Here is a 17,129-nt window from a genome sequence, read left to right on the forward strand (position 1 = left end):
TTAGTTACAGACCATCACCTCTTGTTAAAGTGAAACACAACAGTTGGGGAACTGCTCCTTTCAAGCTATCTCTCCCCACCACTGAACTGCCCCCATCCCCCAGATCCATCCCTCCAACTAACCCATCCCCCTCAAAGCAGCCCCCAACAAGTTCTTCAGCACAACTCATACTGCCCCATCCCCCAGAAATATGCTCCCCATAACTGCCCTACCACCTCTGAAATCCCCCCCCCCCCCCCAATTATGCCCTCTTAACTACGCTACCACTCCTCAGACTGCATTTTATTGTTTGTGTACACCTTCCTTTGGCAGTATTTGTTTCAGCAGCTATCAAGAATAGTGAAAAGCTGAAATACGTTTGAGGTAAATAATAGCTGTGAATACTCCTGCAGGCAACATATTGCAGGCCAGAGCACCATGGCTCAGAGATGGCTGACATGTCTCTCTCTCTATAAACATATAGTATGAAATATGATGTTTTGCATGTAACAAGTTTGTCTGTGTTCAGTTTCGTTGCTGGCTTGTGTGTTAATAAAGTAAAAGCAATTAATGAATGTTAATTTATTTATTTGGATTTTGCTCACACATTTTTCAGTAGTAGCTCAAGGTGAGTTACATTCAGGTACACTGGCTATTTTCTTGTCCCTGGAGGGCTTACAATCTAATTTTGTACCTGAAGCAATGGAGGGTTAAGGAACCCTTCTTCTAAGCTGCGGGAAAAAGGGCCATGCAATAGCGGCGGGGGCCATTTTTCCTGCACGCCAGGGCCCTTTTTTCCACAGCCGGTAAAAGACCAAAAAATAAAAAAAATGACCACATGGTGAAAGAACTCTTACCACGTGGCCATGCGGCAGGGAGCCCTTGCTGCCACCCATTGAGATGACGATAAGGGCTCCTGCACTTTATCGCCACGCAAGCCATTTTGCTGCGTTGGGCCGGCAGTAGTCCCAGAAGAGCGAACGGTAAGCCAGCGTTGGGCTTACCACCGCTCTGTAAAAGGGCCCCTAAGAGTGACTTTCCCAAGATCACAAGGAGCAGCAGTGAACCGGTCACCTCTGGATGTTAAGACCTGTGATCTAACCACATCATCCCTAATGTTCTTTCATGGATTGCTTTTGTTCATGAAAATGTACAGACCCTGCACAGCAGAGTATCCATTAGCTTTCATTATGTGTGTCAGTCATCTTTTGCAGAAGGTGTATGTGTTTATGTATAGAGTGCCTATCCTCATCACTACAAAAAATTGTTTTCGTGAACGGCTTCATGGAATTAGTAGCAAGCTCAAGAAATACATTTTGTTTAAAGTATCAGGACTAGTAAAGGTTCAAAATATGAAATATGCATATGGTAAAAAGTGGTAGAGTGCTGGCCCATTTGATTAGGTCCTAGGACAGGGGGAAGACTACCCTATACACAGAGGGCCACATGAATGTCAGTACTACCCCTCGTGGGCTGCAAGGTTATGTAATGTCGGAACCAGAAATGCATAGAGCTCAACAGAACACCTCTGATAGTTAAATAAGTAAAAGTTTAACTTAAAACTAAAACAAACTGCTAGAGTAGCTATTCTGAAAATATTTGCAAAATACAGTATTTAAAATTGTCAAAATTCCCACGGGCCAAATAAAATTCAATGGCAGGTTGCCCACCTTTCTCCGAGAAAGTTTCAGTTCTGGATTAAGACTTATGTAAAATAGGCAACAGCCTAAGGCAGTGGTTCTCAACCCAGTTCATGGGGAATGCTTGGCCAGTTGAGTTTTCAAGATATCTATTGCAATAGGCACATATCTTTCATGCATATTCATTGTGGATTTCCCGAAAACCCAACTGGCCATAGGGTCTCCAACTGGGTTTACAGCTGCTGGCCTGGACACCAGATTTTGAATGTGCCAAATAGCCAGACTAAATAGGAGCATGCCCCCACTTTAGGGCCATGTGAATATGCTGCTTCAAAGGGGTGCCAATATGGCCGCCTTCTACTATTCTTTTGGCTTTCCAATGTTTGGGATCTGACACATTTTTGTTCCCACCCCCAATACTCATCTTGTTCTCTGAGATCTGCTGTTTGTTTCTGCCTATGGTCCCTGGATGATTTGGAAATCGATGTCCGCATTACAAGATATGGAAGTGAAATTGTCTCCTTAGGTCCTATAATTGTTCCAAGATCACTACATCTTTAAAGTATTTTTGTTCCTCTGAGATTTCCAATCTTAAGGTAAACACTAAGAGTTCATGTGGAGGAATGTCTTTCCTTATCTTGTATTGCTTATTGTCCTGGTCACTGTAAGGAGAGTGTCTGATACTGTTAGGAAACTTCCTAATTATAAGGTCCCTGGAAATAGTGATTTACCAATGGTGTAGTGGATAGATATGTATATTAATTTCTCACCTTAAGGCTGCTTGGAAGAAGGGTCCGTGCTTGACATTATAGTTGTAATATTGCTACAGAAGAATGGAAGAAACTCACAAATTACAGATATATTTCTCTCCTTAGTATGTCTTAAGACTTTGACAAAAGATTCTGATTGAAGGGCTTCAAAATGTGATTAAGATAATTATTCTCTCTGATCAAGTAAGATGTATTGAAGGAAGGTGCCCAGCACATCATCCGAGAAGTAACTCTTGCAATTGATTAAGAGGGTTCCCCCATCCCACCCCCCAGAGGGAAAGTGTGCCTTCCTATAGAAGCTTTGGATAGGTTGGCATGAACATTTTTTAGGAGATGTCTTGGAATTTTAATTCTACATTTTGAAAGTAGATTTCGGTAACCTTTACAAGAAACTAGGAACAAAAGTGTAACCCTTGTCTCACCATACAGTTCGGGCACCAGCTAGCAGTTCACAGGTCAGCACTTGAGACCAGAGCCACAAAACCAAAAGTTCTTAATCACTTCTGACTTGCTGGGCGCAGGCAGGGGCCAAATAAAATCTGGTAGGTTGTAGGGTGTTAAGCCGAGCTTTTACTCTTTTACCTTTTTATTCACCGTTGGTTAGTCTGAGAGTAAATAAACTTCACTCTCACATAAAGAAATAGTCCAGTCCAGGTTTTTTAAACCAAACATGAACTTTACTTAACTCTGCAACGAGCAGTTCATCCAAACTTCAGGTATTCTGAAGGCAAACAATCTTTTTTAGTATCAACAAGTCAATTTATAGTCCAACAGATAACCTCAATTTGAATAAGTTAAGTGTCAGTTCAAGACTTTGGGTTAGATTAGTAGTCCGTTTGTAAATCCGAAAGTATGTACATATTTACAACTCCTCCAGTCCATTGCCCATCGTTTTTGGATAAAACAGTTTAAGTCTGTGCTTGCAGCACTGTGATCTCCACTATAGACCAGATCTTCTTGTCTGTCCATACTCTCTCGGAGCTATTGCCTTTGGCTCCGAACAGGTTCCTTCCCTGTTCCTGCTCCCAAGCTGTGTTCCACTGCTTCCCACATGGAGCATTCCTCCACTGTTAATGCTTTTACTGGCAGAAACCTCCACTTAGTTCAGCCTTAGTTTGTTGAAACCATCCAGGCCGCCTCCTCTCCTTGAAGGTCCCAGCGGGAGTAGAGGCAGCCAAAGACCATGTACTCTCCCCAACAGTAATATTTATTAACTTTAAGCTCCTCCCCTACTGTAACCAGAAAACCTTTGGAGAGCAAACTATTTTTACTCTATTAACTAACAATATAACATTTGCTCAAAAAACTGTTATAGAAGTCACCTTAAATGTGGCTACAAGGAATTTTAAATAAAAATGAAGCCTCAACTGACCCAAGGAAAGTCGTAGACTTTTTAATAAACCTGAGTGGAATTTACTATCATAGGCTTCCAAAACAAAACTGAAAAAGCAGTAGTGGAAAACACCCCCCCCCCCCCCCCCCCCATAAGGAAGAAAAAAAACAGCCTTGGGGCTGAGCTTCTTTCTCCCTTAACTCACTCCTCCCCACTGGTGATTCTGAAGGAGGGATCTCTCATTAGGTCAGTAATCCCTATTATAATGGGGGATTACAAAAACAATAATGGATTAGTTGGGTGTACATGTTCTGAGTGTTCTTTCTTTTTTATTCCAGCTTGAATTAGCTGTTGAACCCCTTACTGTTAAAGAGACTAAGCAGATCAGGGGTACTGTTGAGGAGGGGGTGGAGTAGGGTAAGGTAAGGCAATGGTAATACAAGCTGCTATTGAGGAAGATGACCTGTGGATTCTAAGGGATTTGTGAACCTCTACTAGGATGGGGGGGTGGAGGGAGGGCGGAGCCATGGGAGGCATTTGATGGATGGGAGTTAATTGGTCTAAATTGGAGGCATTGATAATAGAGATGGTGTGTACTCAAGACTTATCATTTTTGTTTCTATTTATTCTATAGTTAACAGTGGCTGGAAGCTGTTACACAGCTGGAAAACAAGCAGAGTTTCATGTTTGCTAGTTGCAATGGCAACAGGATCCCTGAGAAGTGGAAGGTTCCCTGGGAATCCCTGTCTCTCTGGATCTTTCAGTGTTAAAGAGAGACACTTTATTTACTATGGCAAGGTCTCATCTACCATGAGACATCATTTGAAGAAACCTACAGAATTCCTACAATGGCAGAGATGACAGCATGGGTCCATTGTGGTAAACTTGTAGATAAGATGAATTCCTTAGTTGTGTTAATTTATGAAGGGTCTGCAAAATATGCTTATATTTAGAAAGCAAGAAGAACAAAAATTTTGATTGCAAGAAAAGCAAATATTCAAGGTACTAATAGACCCAACTAAGTAGATATTGAGAAGTATCACTGGACTAGTTCACTGGTGGAGAGGGTGTTTTGACAGAAACATTCTAGAGTGTACAGGATGGGAGCCAGTTTTTTTCTAATTCGTGTGGTTACTAATGAGGAAGATACAAAAAAAGAAGCTTTTAGGCAAAAATGATATCCAGAACCTAGTGAAATCCAAAGTCACATTCTGAGAAATGCTTCTAGTTCCTTGTTCTAGACATCTGAGGTAAGCTAAGCTCCAGTCTAAATAAGTAGATCAGAACAATAGTGCAGGGAAGAGGAATTCAGATTGGTGAGGAACTGATAAATATTGTTTCAATAGAATGGCTCCACATTAACCAGAGAACCAGAGGGGAACCCAACTGTGCTGGCACTAACATTCAAAAGACTATAGAACAGGTTTTAAACTAGATTATGGAGGAAAGCTCAGTAGTGCATGGTTCAGAGTGAGCTGCCTTGTAAGGATACTATAAAGAATGAAAAAACAAGAGTGGAGAAGCCAAGATGTTGCTGTAGCAGCAGCCGTGCTGAGTTTCTCCCTTCTTGTTTTCCTTACTAGATTGTTCTGCATTGTGTCTTTGGTATGCCACTGAAACAGGGGGGATAAAAGATGTTTTCCCAGCCCGAGTTCAGTCGAGCTGCTTTAGCTACTGCGAGTGCTAAGGGAGGGCACATGCAGCTGGGAGAAGGTCCTTCTTTGAGTCCCTTTAAGTCCTTGCTGCAGCTGTTGAAAGGGACAAGCACCCCAGTCCTGGATGCCACATGAGCAAGAAGTGCAACTGCAGGTCACAGTTTCCCAGATTAGGAAGTGGAAGGCGGTGCTCCTCTCAGATTTGACTTTTGAGACAAGTGTGGGTCTAGTAAATGCAACTGAGATCTCACTGGGAACTATCACATGGCGTAAGCACTTAGTGAGGAGCGCTCAAGGTAGCGAAGACGTGGGAGTAGTGGCACAGGTGGCTTGAACTCCCTCACCTAGATTGCGCTACAGAAGACCTGAGATTGTGTCTCTGGATGCTATTTGGGAATTTGGAGAGACCTCCTACTTCAGATAGTACACAATGAGATTTCCATTCTACTATGCTGAATTCAGCATCTGTGAAGAGAACACATAGCTCACCTTTCCTGGGTAATTGGCTATGTTCTGGGCCTTGGCCTCCTCCAGCTCCCAGGAATGGGCCACCAGTTCAGTGTATGCTCTTTGGATCTTGTCAGGTATGTCCTAATGGTCACTTCTTGGTGAATACCAGTTTTCTGGGACTGCTTCCCACTGCAATAAGTCCACTGTTTTTCTCCTTGTCAGGTAAGATGCCTCATTGATTTTACCAGCCTTTCAGGCCTCCCCACAAGTTTATCTCCTTGCTGGCCCAGTGCAGAATAGGAGTTGTGCTGTCCTAAGCAGTTAAGGACAGCACAACTCCTATTCTGCACTGATATTATACTCAACGCTAGTATTGACACCTCTGCCTCCTTGAGATGTGGTTGAGCTGAGGTGAACATCTTGTTCTTGCACATAGCCTGCCCCCGAATTATTCAGTACTTTTGGTTACCAGGGCCTTGAAGCATGGAGGATTGGTGATCATTCATACTAACTTTTTGCCTGTGCGGGAAATTCCTTCAAACTTTCTCCTATCCTGAGGCAATTTTTCATAAATAGATTTGAGGCCTTGTTTTCATCTCCTTCTCTACTATCCACCAGCTTTGGATCACAAAAATTGGGATGCTTGCTGTTGCACAGTTTCAGAGGCAGTGATTAATTATATCAATCCTCTTATCCTGGGTGATTTATATATCTAGATAACCCACGATATCTCAATCATTTCTTTGTCTCCCTGCTATCCTGTCGTGACCTTAAACAGCATATTTGTTTTCCTAAACGTGTGGCTGGTCACACCTTAGACTTAGTGTTGTTCAAAAAAGGATCTTCCTTGAATTTCAGTAATATTTCAGCATTGCTTGTTACTTAAACATCAAGCATGCATGACTCAGAGAATTTGGACAGCACAACACAGGAGTGGAAGAAGCCATCCACATTTCTCAAGTGGATCACAAAGACATTTATTCATCCAGTGTTGACAAACTGAACCCAACACGGGTCGTGTTTCCGCATCCAAGGCCTTCGACAAAATAGAAATTTCATTCAAATAACATTAAAAATACAATAATTAAAATGATAGAAGATCAATGGGTGGCATTAAGGGCTCAGGCCGTAAATAGGCAGGCGCTGGTTTCAGTTTTACTGCAGGCCCTTTTCCCAGCCCATTGAAAAAAAGCCCTTTTTCCCAGACGCGGTAAAAACCGGCCCAGGGCATGCCCACACTACAGCAGACCGCTTTTTGTCACGGCTTAGTAAAAGGACCCTTTAATTTGCATTCATGCCTGTTGTTCGGCTGTGTTATTCCACTGGCCACTCTTGCTCGGGGGTCTCACAGAATGTTTAAGTAAATTTTATAAATAGCAACTTTGTAAGTCTAAGTGCTTTGAAAATACCTCTGTGAGAGAGGTTGCCAAATGGAAGTAATTAAATAGAGATTTTGGAGGAACGACAATCAGAGGAGACATCTAGAAATATCTACAAGAATTCTTGTGAGTAATTGGAGGCAATGCATTCTGTACCAGGGAACCCTCTAGTTATGGATCAGTGACTAACAGTGAACAGTGGTCTCTGTGAGCTATAATATTTTTCAGAATGGAATTCTATGAGATGTCTCAAGTGGAAGAAACCCTGAGAGAGAAAAAAAACATTGATGCAGTCCTAGAACAAAATATGTGGGTGAATGGGGCAAGAGACACAAAACAACTTAATAAATAGTAATATATATATAAAAATTAGAGGGTGTATGGAACTTGAGGGCCAAACGTTGTGGTACTGCTTTCCAATTAGGGATTTTTGGTTTTAAGTAATATCCATTATGGAAAGAGTGATAGAAATTGACATACATAGGAAAGGTACCTTAGGGGCAATCTGTGAGAATAGCATTTGGAATAATCTTGAAAAAATGGTGCAGGATTAGCCTGTCCTTGGTTTCTTGTGCTGTTGAAAGAAATTGTCAGATCACGATGTGCTTAAAGAAATGTGAGGCCTAATATCTGTAGTTGCTTCTTGTGAAGTGCTTATAGATGGAATGAAAGATGGCATGTCTGTTCCACAATTTTTTGCTTAAATCAGAAGTTAACATGCTCATTAATTATGGTAGTTATTTGGTTCAAATTTGCCAGTAGAATGCCAGGCTGGATGGGTTCATATAGAGAGCATGAGGTTGTGAGGATGGGTACTGTTCTATAATATGATGGGCTAAAAAACATTTTATGATGTTTTGATCATTTGAAAGAAACTTTTTATTTTTTTTTTCTCCTCGGTTTGTATTAACTTGTGTGTGTTTGCATAATAGATTTCCTCTATTTCATTGATGAAACCACTAAAATTTAGTGATAAAGGGTTTAATCTATACATCTACACAGATGATGTGACAATTTCCATTCCCTTTGATAACGAGATAAATGATATAATGGAAATAATTAAACAGGGAGTGAATATTATGGAGTCCTGAACTGCGGCTTTTAAGTTAAAATTAAATGTTTTTGGTTATAACTAGCCTTATTGCCATAGTTCTTTCACCAGTATAACAGTAGATCATGTTACATATCACTTGGAGGATGTGAAAAGATTTATAGAACCCTTCTCCTCACCCATAAGAATAGTCCCTCAAATAATCTGAGCCACCTTAAGATCATAGTCCCGCCCCAGGAGAAAGTGAGGGTGGAGTCAGAACCAAGAAGTATAAAAGGCAGGGCCAGAGGTTAAGGAGGCCCAGGGAAGGAAGATTGGGAGCCCCAGCATATTCAGCTACAGTTTATGTCTAATGATTGTGACCTGGCTGAGGTAAGCTGTTTTTGTTTCCAGATTTGAGATTAGCAAACTTTGCTCTGAGGTCTGGCTGGAGCCCGACCTGGAACTTGGAGAAGAACCAAAAAGAACTTACAGGCTGTGTTTGGGGCGCATAGCAGCCCCACCAGCCACAGACTGTGTTTTGGGCCTCCCAGCCAGAGGCCTGCTTGAGACTGTATTTACTGAACTACAGAGGCGTTTCAACATGTGTTCCTGGCCCTGTGATATAACAGGCCTTAGAATTCAATCAATAAGCCACTTATTTTTGTTTATATACATTTGTACAGCTGTGTTATTTCGCAGGCCCACCCTCAAACCCCTGCTCAGGATATCACAGAGGATAAATTGAAAATATTAAGCATAATAATTGATCGTAAGTTGACTTTTGAACAAGCAGTTGGTGTTGTAACCAAGATGTTATGGAAGTTGAAGACAATTGGGGGGTATTTTTTTGAGAGAGACTTTTCTTATGGTAGTGCAGTCTTTGGTACTAGCGCAGGTAGATTACTGTAATGGGGTATATGCTGGTTGTAAAGAGCAGGTTTTGAAAAAAAAAAACTACAGACTGCACAGAATACAGCTACAAGGCTGATCTGTAGAGTTATCACAATAGGAAAAAGCAAGCTCTTTATTGCAAGCACTTCACTGGCTCACGATTATAATGTGTATTGTTTTTAAGTTATGTATTTTAACTCATCAAATATTTTATGGTCAGGTGCCAGGATACGTGCAGGAATTATTAACGCTTCCACTAAGAAATGTCATAATGGGATCAAGAGACTATTTTATTTTGCGTTATCCCAGTTATAAGAACTTAGAGGCCCTTTTACAGAGCTGCGATAGGGCTACTATTACTACTACTTGACATTTCTAAAGCGCTACTAGGGTTACGCAGCGCTGTACAATTTAACATAGAAGGACAGTCCCTGCTCAAAGGAGCTTACAATCTAAAGGACAAATGTACAGTCAGTCAAATAGGGGCAGTCTAGATTTCCTGAAAGGTATAAAGGTTAGGTGCCGAAAGCAACATTGAAGAGGTGGGCTTTGAGCTACCGCAGCAATTGTACACAGCAAATCAGCTCTACCGCTGAGCTACTACAGGAGCCTGGCGGCAGTGCTGGTGTGTGCCGCTCGCCGTTTCCGGCACTCAAAAAAAATAATTTTTTTTTAGCACTGGGGGCTTACCCAGCGGTAATCAGGCAGCCTCACGCACTGCCCAGTACTGCTTCAGGAAATGGCCGTGCAGCAAGTGTTTAACTTACTGCATGGCCATTTACATTTTAAAAAATCATTTTATCCACTGCAGTAAAAGGGACCTCGGCAAGTGGCAAACCCGTGCACCGATGCCACCGCAGGAGTCCTTTTACCACAGCTTGGTAAAAGGACCTCTTCGTTTACTAATCGGTCTGTTCAGACAGCTTTGCATATTTGATTACCAAATGGTGGAATTTCCCTGTCTAAGGGATTAAGACAGATGGTAAATTATTTTTCAGAAACTTCTGAAAATACTTCTCTTTCAAAAATTTCTTTCTAAGAGGTGGGCAGTAATGGTGCTTTATAAGCTCTTATTTGAAGTACATGATGATCATTTAATAGGAACTTTTTTGTAGTATCTTTTATGATTATGGGTTTTTTTCTTTATTTGAAGATAAATGTAAGCCCCATAGAGCTGAAGAAATTTTGGATAATGTGGGATACAAATATCAATAAATGAAATAAGTAAAATGAAGTGTTTCTTGGCAGTGTTGATTGCTGTTACGCCCTATATCTAGGTCTCCTTGTCCTATTCTCCCCAACCCCTCACACCAAAATGGTGGTGTCCAGGTTTTTACATCTTGGCTTTCTGTAAGCCTTGCAGCACTAAGCCAGTGCTTCTCTCTTCTTCCATGTCCCATAAGAGTATTTTCATACAGATCTGGCTCTAAGATTCATTTGCACCTTTCTGTCTTACAGGGGATGATGCTCAGTTTGAGATGGACATCTAATATCTCCAGAGGGACAGCAAGAGAGGTGGAAGATTCCACTGCCACTTTCTGCATACACCTGACTCAACTGATGGGACCCCACCCCAGAATCTGCTAATGAGAGGGCGGCTAGCAAGGCAGTCTCCACCCCTATATTCTGCTCCCATCTAGATGCCAAAGGTCAACCAGAGCAAGTTCCATCTATAGACTATCAGTATCTGCTTTGCTTTTCCACCTCCTACAACAGAACCAGGTCCTTCTCACACAGACAGTGGAAGGTGGTGGACGGGAAGCACCAATGGTGCCTCTTGCATCCAGTGCATGATGGGGAAATCACTGATGCATACTGTAGCCATGCTGTCAGAGTGGCATGTGGCGTATGACACTGTGACAGGTTGATGTGATGTGCTCCCTCTGCTGCTCTCACCCTCTTCTCTCTTTCCCTCTCCTGGGCTGAGCCCACACATCTTGACAGCGCTTGGTCTTCCAGGCACTTGTCCAGCTGGTGATAGTGTTGGGTATTGGAATCTTGAGGACCTGAACATCACTCCCTCTGGCATTCCCCCCCTCCCCCTACCATTGCTCCATAATTTGTCAGAAGTCATGGTCTTGGTTTCATACACATTGTCATTGCAGTGCAAACTTCAGGGGAGGGGGGGTTGAGGGGGAGTGGTGTTATGAAGGTAATGTGGTTCAGCAGTGCAGGTTCTTGTTTTTCTTTTTGGGAGGGTTATATATGAAAATCAAAAATATGGCTTAGCAGCTGTATGGGATTCCATGAGCAGGTGGAAAAGTTTTCAGTGGAAGAATTAAACCAATGCAGGATGCAATGTAAATTTTTGCCATTGATGGATTAGCACCAGAGGTTCCCCACTCCTTTTGGACACCTTTATTTGTCTCCCATGGGGATTACCCGTGTTCCTCTGCCCTGGTACCCCCCTTCCCTGATGTTCATCCTTTATACTTTAGCACCAGAGGTACCAGGGAAGCAGCATCCACAGTAGCAGTCTGTGATAGACTGTCCTGAGTAATGATATGCTACCTAGACTATGGGTTTAGCAGCACTATTGGAGATTCTCTTCTGGTTATATAACCGAGGCAGACGGTGGTGCAGTTGGCCATTTAGGTTGTACAGTTTTGGCAGATACAGTCCTGTCCCCATGGATTACTAGAGCTGGCGTTAGAAAGTTCCAGTGTACATTGCTGGGAGTGAAGGTGGTTTTTCAACCTTCTTCAGCATTGTAATGCCTTCTATAAAGCATCCAGGAACATGATGTCATGGCTACTGTTGTAATAAGTTTACCAGTGTTGCTGTGTGTAATAGCTGTCACAGTACAAGTGTTGCAGAAGTGAAGTGACAGTTCAGTTTATGATACTTGTAGAGCAGAACCAGTGTAGGGAGTAGCATATCAGTGTATAGCTTTCTCCAGCACACCTTGCAGGCTGTTTGTAGACTCCTATAGGAAGGACACAACACAGTCTAACTTCAATTTGACCCCTGACACCGGCTTTTGCTGAAACACGGGCCATGTCGGGTCCTTGAAAACAAATTGCTTCCTGGAATTTTGGCTCTGCCTGTTGATTTAATCTGAGACCTTGTACACTGGTTCTGCTCCACATTTATTTGTGGGGTTTCCTTCTCATTTTGTAGGTTGTGTGTATACATCTGATTGTGCTCTTATGTGCTGCCTGGAAGAGATCTATTAATACAAGTACGAGTCCTTGTCCCCCATGTTGAAGCACAAAAGAGTATAGTTGACGATGTGGGGCTGCTCTTATGGGAAAATCTCCAATAATGCTGTTAATGGTACAAACCCTCGGAAAATCAGAGGTTTGGGGGAGGAAGGCGAATTGCTGAGAAATGACCTTCTTTGTGGTGTTTGCCATTAATCTGCTCGAGAGATTTCCTGGTCTTAAGTAGTTGATAGTTCTTGGCTGCTAGACTATGTAACCAAATCGCTCCATGCCACCAGGCAGAGAGAGGCTGTACCAGTTTTGGTTTTGCCACACTGTATCTATGGATGTGAAATCCCGCTTTTCCTAGAGAAATTGAAATGATACTGGGAGTGACTTAGCCTGTCTCTGGTGACCTGGTAGTTACTAGGGGTAGTGTCAGGAGAGAGATATTCATTATTTAATCATCCTGAAGGTCAGAAAATAGTCGTTTGTTGTTTCCCCCCGTCATTTCTAGGAATGTTCGGGTATTTTTCCCATCTTTTCTTTTTTTTTTTTTTTCATTTTGTCATCATGGGTGCACACACTATTCATAAAGAGTGTATGCGCTTTCCAGGTAATGCGTAGTTGTGCAAACCATCATGTGTCTGCTTACTACCAGGAAAGCGTGTACACTATTGACGACACACAAACACTAAATGTGGAGGGGCATTTTTGATATGATGTCTAAATGCAACTTTGGAAGTTTTGCTGAAAACGTCCAGAACTCAAGTAGTAAAAATGACCATTTTCAAACCAGAAAAACATCTTATCTTTTTTCTTTGAAAATGACCATTTCCTAGATGGTGTTGTGCTTAGGTCGTCTTATCTTTTTGGACCATTTTCAAAACAAAATCGTCCAAGTGAAAAAACGCACAAAATCAAGCCATTGGGATGTAGGAGGAACCAGCTTTCCTAGTAGACTGGCTACACAAGCATCCCAGCAGAGCAATGGGGCACCCTAGGGGGCACTGCAGTGGATTTCATATAAAAGGTCCCAGGTACACATCTCACCAATACCCCCTTATATTGTTTGGTAAGCCCTTCAAAACCCACAAAAAACCTACTGTTCCCAACACCACTACAATAGCCCTTATAGCTGTAGGTGTCACCTACATGTGGATACAGTAGGTTTTTGGGTTTGTTTGTTTTTTTTTTTGGGGGGGGGGGGGGGGAACTGACACTTTCCACCACAAGTGTAATAGAGTGGATTATGGCAGAAAAACGTCCAAGTGTTAGGAATGCCCAGATCCCGCCCCTGACATGCCCCCTTGTGATTTGAACGCACTAGTGGAGGAGTAGCCTAATGGTTAGTGTAGCGGACTTTAATCCTGGGGAACTGAGTTCAATTCCCACTGCAGCTTCTTGTGACTCTGGGCAAGTCATTTAACCCTCCATTGCCCCAGGTACAAATAAGTACCTGTATATACTATGTAAACCGCTTTGAGTGTAGTTGCAAAACCACAGAAAGGTGGTATATCAAGTCTCCTTCCCTTCACTTCTGATGGACTTCATAGAAAAATGTCTAAAAATTGGTTTTGAAAATCCAATTTGGACGTTTTTGTGAGAAAAAGGTCCGAATGCAGGTTTATGCCACTTTTTGGATGTTTTTCTCATTTGAAAATGAGCCCCATAGTGTGTTCTTATTCTCATTTTCATTTTCCAATGATATGAAATGACACAGTAGATGTTGTTTGTCATTTCTTATATCCATTCCAACAAATGCACATCCTCAGTAATTACAGCTGTTCCAGTGGAACCTCTATATCACTGGGGAGCAGGGCCATCACTTTGAAGCCTGGCTTTGACTTCTAAGGGCAGAGATAGGAGGATCAGACAGGAGGCAGTAGTGAGACAGAATGGCTGATAGCACCGAGCCCTGCAGTTTTGTAGAAATTCTCAGTATTGTACACACACCTTTAGCTAGCTTCCTGCTGCAAAACATTTACCGCATTCCATGTCAAGTGTCATTGTTATGCCTTTTACTGGTAGTTTGGGGAATTCTTAACCCTCAAATATGGGTGTGGAGATGTGGGCACAAATAATTTCAAGTTGCTTTTTTTTTTAACTGTGATATTTTTGAAACCTTTTGTCCTACAGGCAAATGTCATATACTACTAAAAGATTTTAAAAAATCAGAACATTTCAATGGCCACAGTCATCGGTAGAACAAGTAATCACAGAGAAGCAGTGAGTTAAATCTTGTTAAGAAGATTTGATCCCAGGCATAGCTGAAGGGTTATACTCTGAATCGTGGGTCTCTGCTTTTAATTAACTGTTCAGGATTGTAAATGGGGTGATTGCAGAACTGACCTATAAATTCAAAAGTAAAACCTTTTGTATAGTTTTTATTAGTGTTAGATGACCCAATCAAATGATTTTCTTTTCATTTTGATTTTTTTACATTATTCTTGGAATCAAAATCTTTATATTAAGTACTGCTTGGCAGTGTGATTATTAGGGAAGGAGCTTATCATACCTTTGCCATTTTTGATAGTTTCTGACAGTTTTTTTCATGACTGAATGAGTAGCTCAGGACTTTTTTTTTTTTAATTTGCTCTTAATGGTGGCAGAGAGGTATTACAGAAAAGAAAGTGATTGTATAAGCATGCTAGCTTCTGTCTACAAAGGGCTAACAAGCTGCTTTATCCATGAGCTGTATGTTTGACAAGTTTCTTTCCTACACTGCAGCAACTTGTAAGAAATGTAATAAACCAGCATACTTAAGCTACATACATAGAAGTAACTTTTGGCCCAACTTAAAGCTGGTTTTAATGTGGCTTAAGTTTTGCCCTAGGCAGTGTCTGGAAAGAGACACCTTTCTATAGGAAAAACTTGTGCAAAGGTAGTGTGGGACATCTGGTCCTTCATTGTGACCTTCATGGGTATAGGGCGGCGAGGTCAAGGGGATATCCCCCCCACCCCCAGGTTTCTTACCCACTCAGTTCTGCCTGCTACTATTCCCCTCCTCTTGCACATTCTGTTGGGTAATGCAAAAAAATTACTTTGCCCCTTTCCCCCCTTGGAGAAATTCCTCCCTCTGCCACTGAGATCACTGGTTTCCCAATCCTGCTATTGCTGGCTATTGAGAATACTTTGAAAATCTGTTGCGCAAATGGACTTAATGCCGAAGTTCCACTGATGTCATAGGCCAGTATTTGATGTCACACTCTTCTGTCCAGGTGTGATGCAGTCTGATATGACGGAACTAGCCTGGCATTTGATATTGTGGAATAGATTGAAAAGAATGAGAGCTCCCTTGCACACAGAGAAACATACAGTGATCAAGAAAGCTTGGGATGTTCTCATGGAGGTGTAGGGGATATACCAAAGTTTGGCACAAGATCTTTTCCTGAGACTGGTAAAGTTTATTATTTTTTTGTTATGGTTTTTGGTTTTTAGGAAGTGTATTTTTTTTAAACATCCAAAGCATATAACATACCACACGTGAAATGTAAGGGTGTTTCAGCAAGAGCACTTTAATTTGATAAATGGCACTATTCGTAGGTCTTGGCATTTCTTTGAATGTTGTAGGGGAGAAGGAGATCCTCTCCCCACTCCTCGGAGACCATGTGGTTGCAGGGGAGCAGTGATTAATTGGCAGACGTCTCTCTGTAATCCATCTCTGCTGTCAAAGTTCTCTTTTATAAATTGGCTTTTTTTTTAATGTAATAAAATCTTACAAATGAACTTTGAGGCACAGTGATGTATAACGTCTCTTTGGAAACATTACTCCTTGGTGCAGTTTGTTGGAGGTGGAACATGGTTTACAGGGGGCATGGGTCAACTTTGTCAAAGTAGCCTTCCAGTATAATGCTGTGAGGGTTATTTTTATAACTATTTTATAAAGACCAGATGTGGTAGATATTTCAATATCTGTGAGAGAGTAATATTGCACCTCACTGTATGTTCTCTCTCTCGTTTTCAATTTAATTTTTTTCCGGACCTTCAGAAAGTGGATCAATTCGAATCTAAAGTTTAATCCAATATCAAACACCTTACATTTTCATTGGTCCATTGTTAAGGATAAAGCATTGTTAAGGATTTCAAAATGAATATTTAAGTTTACATTTATCTTTGAAGAATATATTTAAATTCATGTCTCATTGAATAACCTTCCAACATAGCGCTAAGTTTCGCTTCAGCTGCGTCAGGATAGATGTTCATTATTTAATGATCCTGAAGGCCATTGTGAAGACAGACAATACTGAAAATGAATGTTGATACGGTTCCTGAAGATGATTAAATAATGAATGTCTTCACTGATGCAGCTGAAGCAAAACATGCGCTGTGTTGGAAGGCTATTCACTGTGTTGATAAGACGTGAATTTAAATATATTCATAGATCAGTGCAAATTTACATTTAAATTTTGGAAAAAACTTTATCAGATTAGTTCTTGCTTTGTATTTAATAATGGACCAATGAAGATTTAAGGTGTTTGATATTGGATTAAACTTTAGATCCGAATTGATTCACCTGAAGTTCTGCAAAAAATTTAATTGAAATTGAGAGAGAACATATAGTGCTGGATTCAGTAAAGGGCGCTTAGAATTCATTGCCAAGGATTGGCTCCCTTTATAGAATAGCGCATAGGGGGATTCTATATATGGTGCGTAAAAAATTCATGCAGAAAACATTTCTGTTTAAGCGTATTCTGTAACCAGCGCATAGATTTTGGCGAGGTATATAAAATACGCTTAGCTGACACCCCAGCACCTAAATCTATGCGCCTCCATTTACACCAAGAGCATGGCGTAAATCCTGGCATGTAGATTTAGGCGCAGAGGGCCATATTCTGTAACAGTGTCTGTAAATT

At 41.4% G+C, this 17,129-nt stretch overlaps 1 protein-coding gene across 1 annotated transcript in view; it reads left to right on the plus strand.

The window, feature by feature from the left end:
- Positions 1 to 13,044, plus strand: part of EIF4EBP2 (eukaryotic translation initiation factor 4E binding protein 2) — a 39,980-nt gene extending 26,936 nt beyond the window's left edge. Inside the window, exon 3 of the mRNA XM_030203506.1 lies at positions 10,589 to 13,044. Coding sequence (XP_030059366.1) covers positions 10,589 to 10,620 — 32 coding nt within the window. The 3' untranslated portion in view covers positions 10,621 to 13,044. The remainder of the gene's footprint in view (positions 1 to 10,588) is intronic.
- Positions 13,045 to 17,129: the final 4,085 nt, after the last annotated feature.

The sequence above is a fragment of the Microcaecilia unicolor genome, chromosome 5, assembly GCF_901765095.1.
Source record: "Microcaecilia unicolor chromosome 5, aMicUni1.1, whole genome shotgun sequence".
In the NCBI taxonomy this organism is placed as follows: domain Eukaryota; kingdom Metazoa; phylum Chordata; class Amphibia; order Gymnophiona; family Siphonopidae; genus Microcaecilia; species Microcaecilia unicolor.